Below are 7,394 nucleotides of genomic sequence, written 5' to 3' on the forward strand. Positions count from 1 at the left end.
GACCCCGCCCCATCACCTGACCCGAGAATAGCTGCCCTCACTTTCTTCACATCCTTACCCTTCCCGGGTCGAGGCGGAAGCTCAGCCTTCCTCTTCGTGCCGCCATGAACGTGTACTTCCACCACAGATTCCTGCAGATTGGGAACACCAGTTTTCCCAGCCTCCTTGGCCTTGGCGGCCATCTCCTTCCTCAGCACTTGAAAGAGCGCCAAGTTCTTCTTGCCAGACTGTGCCATATGTCCTGCAATAACATATCACAACTCGGATCAAAACAACTTAGCATCATTAACACAGTTTAAGTAATAAACAGATACCTTCAATATCTATAATCGGATGCACCGAATTATAAACCCTAACTAAGCCCTTAGTGGGCAACTTATCCACAAATCTTAACAACATCCCCACCACCTCCTTATCTCCAGACGACAACTCCTCCACTCCCATATCCTTGTAACGCGAAGGGTTATTGGTCCAACTAAAAGGGAACTTTGTACTCCCATCCGCATTCAGGAAATGCGGCTCACCTCCCTCCTTCACCACAACCTTGAAGTATCCGTCCTTGAAGTGCTTGAAAGATTGGGAGAATGCATCCAACCTGCTAATGCTAGGACGACTTATCAATGACAACCAGGTAGCCGGCCTCCGGGGTCTGGTATCATAGAAATACAAAAACGCATAAGGTGAAGGCTCCAAGTACAGCGACTCGCACAGAATGCGGAAGGCCTGTAAGTAAGCCCAACTGTTAGGGTGTAGTTGAGTAGGCGCCACATTCAAAGCCCGCAGCACACCCATAGTAAAGTCGTCGAAAGGTAGTCGTATATGAAGCTGAGAAAAATGACACATGTACATGTAAAAGAATTTCTCGGTAGCCCCCTCTTGACCGTGGCATACCCGGTCGATGGCGCTCACTCTTTCCAGTGAAACAATATCTCCACTGACCCCTCTAGATATGACGGGCGTACAGTTAAGCCAAGAATTCAGCAGACGAGACCACCTAAACAGGGATGACTGTTCACGAACATCGGACGCAACCCACGCATAACCGTCCTTAGCCGGCCAATTACTTTTCTCCAGCTCTTCAGGAGGATCTTCTCGGACCTCCCTCACTACTTCCATTGGCATCCCACTTGTGCCAACTCCAACACTTATACCTTCTCCACGAAGCCGGTCATCTCTACTCCTATCCGACTCAGTACTCTAACTACTACTAGATGCAGATAACGATGAGCTATCGCTACTAGACATACCTGTTTTCGTGTTTACGGAAAGATGTCGGCGGAATTTGGGAACTAGTCGGACAATATTATGCGCACAAGGTCTCTGATTTCAAAACTCGCAAATGAACCAAGTAAACCCTCAGCTGCTTTCAAGCCCATATTTATAGTCCACGATCCCAAACGACTAAAAACTCTTCCCGCCAAAATGAAACCCCAGACCAATCGACACCATTATGAAGGATATGACACATAAAAAACGACGGCGCCAAAGTTTTAACGATGTGACCACCTGACGCCTTTTCACCTACCTTCTGACACTTCCAAGCCTTAACACTGTTCACCACACTTAAAGGCTGGGGGACTGGTGTATCACACCTAGCCGGTTTTGCTAGTTAACCAACACATATCATCCTTGACCGACAACCCATATCGGACAAGGCTGGGGGACTGGTGTACCGTACCTAGCCAAACTCAACCAAGTAAACAAATATACACATCAAAACCGCCTAGCATCTAGTGCCCAGACACCACCAGCACAAGACATCTAGGCAAGTGGCCGGTCAAGGCCGACTACTTACCTAGAAAGTTAGCTAACATCGATGCTCCTCCTTCAATAGGTCCCCAGGGCCAGTTTTGGGGCCCAGGCCCACTCATGGCCCAAGTTAGGGCCCAGGTCAAAACCCAGCCCATGCAATGGTCAAACGTCATTAATGTTCTATAAATACACGTGGACCCCATCATTTAAAGGTACGCATTCATTAATTGCTGATTTGACTCTTTGAGAGCTTTGACTTACTTGAGCTTCGAAGATTCTTCTGCAGGTAACCCCTCTTGGATTCAAGCCGACATGTAAGGAGACCAACTAAGGAGATAGCGGACTACATGGTAAGGTGACACTCGTGCCTAACTTATCTTATTTGTCCCTCTGCAGGAACAAATTCAAAGGTAAAAAAATAAAGTCAGTCGCGCTTCCACATCCACGCCACAACAATCGGTAACTCCCTCTCTCCGTTTCGATTTGCGAAATCCCTAATTTGACATCTGTTTTCTCAAATTGTGATTGAAGCCTGTGACTAGAAGTAGTAGAAGGGCTCAAGAAGAGGAGCCGCAGGGTACTTCGTTTGAGTTGAGCTGTGGTTGTAATTATTCTGCTGATTCATTTTTGGTGTTCTGATGTTTCATCATCATTTGTTGAAAAATTAAAAAAGAAGAAGCAGCAGCAGCAGCGCCACAGACTCAGGGAAGGAAGAAAAAGCGCAGTAAGCCAGGAACAGCGGCGCTTCGCGAGATTCGTCATTTTCAGAAGAGTTGCAAGCTTCTTATCCCGGCTGCCCCCTTTATCAGATGTGTAAGTTTTTCCGCAACCATCTCGGATTTGCTCTTTAGTGGAGATTAGTCCATTTTTGTGTCGCTTGTACTAGGAAATTTAATAAATAGTGATAATATGGTGTTAGTTTTGGGTATGCTGCTTTGCTTAGCTTTGATGCTTAGATTTTCCTCTAAAAACATGAGGGGTGTGTTGGAAATTTTTTTTGATTGGTATATGATCGGTGTTATGTTGGATGGAACGGATATGCCAACATTGTTATTATTAGGGGTGTGTTTGGAAACTGTTTGGTTTGCGTTGAATGGAAGTTTTACACATTTTAATGCAACATAAAAACATCTAGAGATGCTGGATCGGTGTTACCTAGCTGCATTGGGTGGATTGTATGCAAAAAAACACTGATTACAATTAGGCAGTTGAGTTAGTATATGTTTGTTGGACAGTTAGCAGAATTAGTTCTCCCTATTTACCATTACTGTAAATATCTGAATCTGAAATTAATGTCCAACATCTGGTTTTCATAAGGACAAAAATTGGATACAGTTCTTTTGTTGACGTTTTTCAATTAGAATTAGATTTTCATTCCAGTAATTTGTGCAAGGTTTGCATCTAAATTTTGTGATTTTCATAATACTTCACTTGCAGCTTCTCCCACTCTGACTAACACTAAGTAAATTACTTGGGTGTAAAAGTGGGCATCATACTGTGGTTGCTAATTAACATTAAGTAAATCACTAGGGTATAGAAATGAGCATCATAGTTTGGTTGCCGTTTTGTTTTTTTTGGTGGGAATATTTTTGTAGCTTTTGCCTCTTGTTCACTGATGGAAGTTATTTTTCTAGTTTGGTTGCCACTTGTTTGCTTCTTGTGTTTGTTATTTTTCTACATTCATTGTTCATGTGTCACAAGTACCATTTCTTAAAGTCATTTGAGTCTGGTTTTACTTGCTTGGAAGGTGACTTAGTTTCGGCACAATGGGTTTTAGATTTTTGGAGCTACGTTACTCTGGAAACCATTTTACTAGAACCAACAAGTTTGCAGCCTTCTACCTGAATTCGACGTTTTATCACACTTCAAAAGATGCTCTCAGCCTACAATGGTATCAGAATGAGTTTCCCAAGGTGAAGGAATTGACCCATTTACTAGCAAATGTGGATGCAGTTAATGGTAGACTCATTGATGTAAAGAGCAATTCAACCTTTTTTGACGATGACATTGAGTGTGACATGTGTACCTTCAAGTCCCTTGTTCGTGGGTATGTTGGGTCGACATTTGTTCAGCACAAAATGAAACATGTGCTGGCCTCTTTTGTTTCAAATGTAAAATATGAATCTTTTACCCCTTTTGGTAAAGCAACTGAAAGAGAGCCTATGGTGGTTGATTCACTAACTAAAGTGAGCAACTTTCTTAATGTTTCTGCTCAACAAAGGAAGTTGGTTCGTCACAAAGTTTGCTCCCAGGTTACTCAGCATCGCATATGGACTGGTGCACTTAAAGATTGTTTGTCTTCTCGGGGCTTAAACAACAATGTTTTATTGGGCGGCCAAATTGTTCATAGCTGTTTGAACTTTCTGACTGAAATTGGTGTCTTTTCAGATTCCGGGTCTTCTTCATGGATGAAGCTTTCATCTTCTAAAGTTGATTTCACCAACTCACGAAAATGGGAAGATGTTCTTGTGATGTTCAATGATCTGATTGAATGCTGTAGAAAGGAAACGAGGTTAAAGTTGCATGTAGCTAAGGCTGAGATCATGAAGGAGGGGCTTTTGCACATAAAGGATGTTTCGGTTGAGAACAATGTTGGATATAAGGAAGCTCAGCATCAAGAAAGCCTTGTGAGGAAGAAGCTTTCCAAAATGTTGGGTCACTCCTCTCGTTGCTTATTCACTTTATTATTGTATTACCTCTATGGAAGGGTGGTAGATATTGAAGTAGACATGTGCGGTGGGGTCAATGGAAGTAATGGCAGGTTTTGCTTGTTTATGGGAAGAATCTTGACTTCAGATAGTGAGAAGATGGTTGGGCGTGGTGTGAAGCAGATGGACCGAGCACTTGGGATTTTCAAGTTTGTGTGGGAAATGGCTGAAATGAAAGGGCATTTGGACTTGCAGGGCCATATGTGGTGTGTTGGAGCTAACAGTAGAATTCTTAGGTATAGAGGTAACACGTACTTTGTGCATGGAATTTGCCTTTGAATAGAGATTATTGTATCACTGCATCATGTGATAGTACTTCATGGCACCTACATGTCCCCACTTAGCAGGTGCCTATGAAAACCACTTTTTATGTTTTAAGGTAATTCAATCAAAAGTCAAAGAAATTTTTTTACACAACCATCTCCCTTTAAAATGAACTCTATAGAGTAAGATAATTAGTTTAATTTTTTCTAGTAGTTACTATTGGATAAATTATTGGTATTGATTACGTAGCATTTTTGGCAAATATAATTATAGGGTTTGTTTTTTCCTAACTTTTGGCAACTAATCAGTCTACCACTTTCCAAGACTACAAGGATTAGTCTTTTCTTTGCTTTAAAAATGTTGTGGGATGCCTTGTGGTATATTAATAAATCAGGACACGATCTTATTTTCCAAGGTGCGAATTTTAATACCTTGGTCAAGATTGAATTGGCAATGGAGGCGTGAGTGCAATGAAAGATGGAGGACCCTTTGGTTTCTCGCTGGGCTCCTCAATTTTGGGTTAAAGGTTGTCACAAAAGATAAAGCGATTACTTATGTTGCATTGCAAGGTAATAATTTTATTTTGTTTCCTCATAATTTTGGGTATTAACTATTCTAACCTGTGGCAAAACTTTGGTCAGTGTTGATGTTTGTGAAACAACCCTATTTGGTCCACGATGCTAAGCTAGAAGTGAACTCTAATAGGAGAAGAGTAAGTCCTGACTGTAAAATTTCGTATCCAATTCTCATTTTTATAGGAGAAGCTCACCATATTGAAATCATATATTCTTCATTTCATGTATGTACTCCAAGATTACTAGTATGCTCAAAATGGGCAATACTTGTTCATTCACCTACGAGTCTAGAACAATTTGAGGTTAGGGAAAATGAGATATAACAATTCAGTGGCATTGTTGGTTTACTTGTAAGTAACAAGCACACATCTCATAAAGGTATTAATTATGCCAGCATTGGTGTTCTTTTGGTAACTATCAGTGATCTCTTCATTCAAACATAACTATGGTGCCTACTTTGACAATGTCCCTGTCGGTGTTTGTGGTCCAGTTGATATCAATAAAGAATAACAGAGGTCTGGTATTTGTTTGGTAGAGGTTGTAAGAATTGTCTCTTTTTAGCTGTTTAATATGTATTTAAGGTAGTATTTACCTTCAAGTTGAGTATTGTAGAAACAAAATTGTTTTACACTTCATGAATAAATGTTGTAACTTTTACATCTTTGACTTTTTTGTGTTTTTTTATTTTTATTTTGTGTTTTTTGTTTTTATTTAGATAATATTATTATTATTTTACTATTATTATTATTTTTCGTTGTTATTTTTATAAGTATTATTAAAATAATTTTTTTGTACGCCATACATAATGCTTAGTATACATATATTTGTTATTAGTATGGTTCGTGCACACATATATATATATATATATATATATATATATATATATATATATATATATATTTCATTTTAGGTTAAAATACTCTATTACTCCTCTTTTTGTACTACAATCTTAATTTGATTCTTGTATTTTTATTAGTCTCAATTAGGTTTACATTTTTGTAAATTAGTAATAATTATAGTCAAGTAGGTGTCACATGTCAGCTCCTCATTCTTTTGAATTTTTTGAATTTCTTTTTGAATTTTTTAAGACTTTTTTTTAAATTTTTAATTTAAAAAAAAAATTTATGCCACATGTCACTTTTGTAGTGTCACGTGTCAATCTAATATGGTGACACGTGTCAAATTATTGTATGAATCTCAATTTGGTCTTCATATTTGTTAATTTGATTTGATATCAGTTCCAATTTTTTTTTTAAATTTTTAGTTTCATGTGCTTCAAATTTAGATCAAATTTAATTTTTATATAAATGTTATGATGATACTTTTATTACAAGTGATATTTGTATTACATATGTTTAACAATATTTAATTTATTTAAATTTATATTTTACATTAAACTTTATTAAATTTTATTTAAAAGTATAAATATATAGATTTATAAATTTATATTCGAAATATTTGTATAACATTATATATTAACAATTTTTTTAGAGTTGGTTTAAAAATAACAATATTATAAATTCAAATATAAAATTTTAAAACAATTTTATAACAAATTAAAATAAATATTTGTAAAATTTTAATATTAAATATAATTAATATTATTAAAATATTTAATAAAATTAATAAAAATAATCATAACATTATATAAAAGTAAAGTTTGGTCTAAATTTGGAGTATTTGAAATTGAAAATTTTTAAAAAAAATTGGGACTGAAATCAAATCAAATTAACAAATTTGAGGACCAAATTGAGATTCATACACTAATTTGACACGTGTCACCATATTAAACCCACATGACACACTACAAAAGTGACATGTGGCATAAATATTTAAAAAAAATTAAAAAATTAAAAAAAAATTTAAATTTAAAAAAATTAAAAAAAATTCAAATAATGAGGAGTTAACACGTGATACCTACTTAACGATGTTAGTTCTATACTAACGAAAATGACTTAATTGTTATTAATTTACAAAAATGTGGATCTAATTGAGACTAAGAAAAATACGAAGACTAAATTGAGATTTTGGCATAAAAACGAGGATCAACGGAGTATTTTAACCTTCATTTTATTATAACTAGTTTTTTGACCCG

General features: G+C 36.8%; 1 protein-coding gene across 4 annotated transcripts; it reads left to right on the forward strand.

Annotated features, from left to right (window-relative positions):
- The first annotated feature begins 2,113 nt into the window (after positions 1–2,113).
- Positions 2,114–4,877, forward strand: LOC146888767 (uncharacterized). Of its 4 annotated transcripts, XM_085670503.1 has the most exons (3): positions 2,195–2,211; positions 2,284–2,329; positions 2,426–4,877. In XM_085670503.1, exon 3 carries the CDS (start codon positions 3,519–3,521, stop codon positions 4,737–4,739), a length of 1,221 nt encoding a protein of 406 aa, XP_085526629.1. In that variant the 5' UTR covers positions 2,195–2,211; positions 2,284–2,329; positions 2,426–3,518; the 3' UTR covers positions 4,740–4,877. The 4 variants fall into 4 exon arrangements, with proteins under 4 accessions (XP_085526631.1, XP_085526624.1, XP_085526626.1 ...); XM_085670505.1 differs by lacking the exon at positions 2,284–2,329 and having other exon boundaries at positions 2,114–2,211; XM_085670498.1 differs by having other exon boundaries at positions 2,173–2,565; positions 3,500–4,877.
- Positions 4,878–7,394: the final 2,517 nt, after the last annotated feature.

This window comes from Vigna unguiculata, chromosome 1 (genome assembly GCF_037176805.1).
Source record: "Vigna unguiculata cultivar grain cowpea cultivar isolate G323 ecotype 2 chromosome 1, ASM3717680v1, whole genome shotgun sequence".
NCBI lineage: Eukaryota > Viridiplantae > Streptophyta > Magnoliopsida > Fabales > Fabaceae > Vigna > Vigna unguiculata.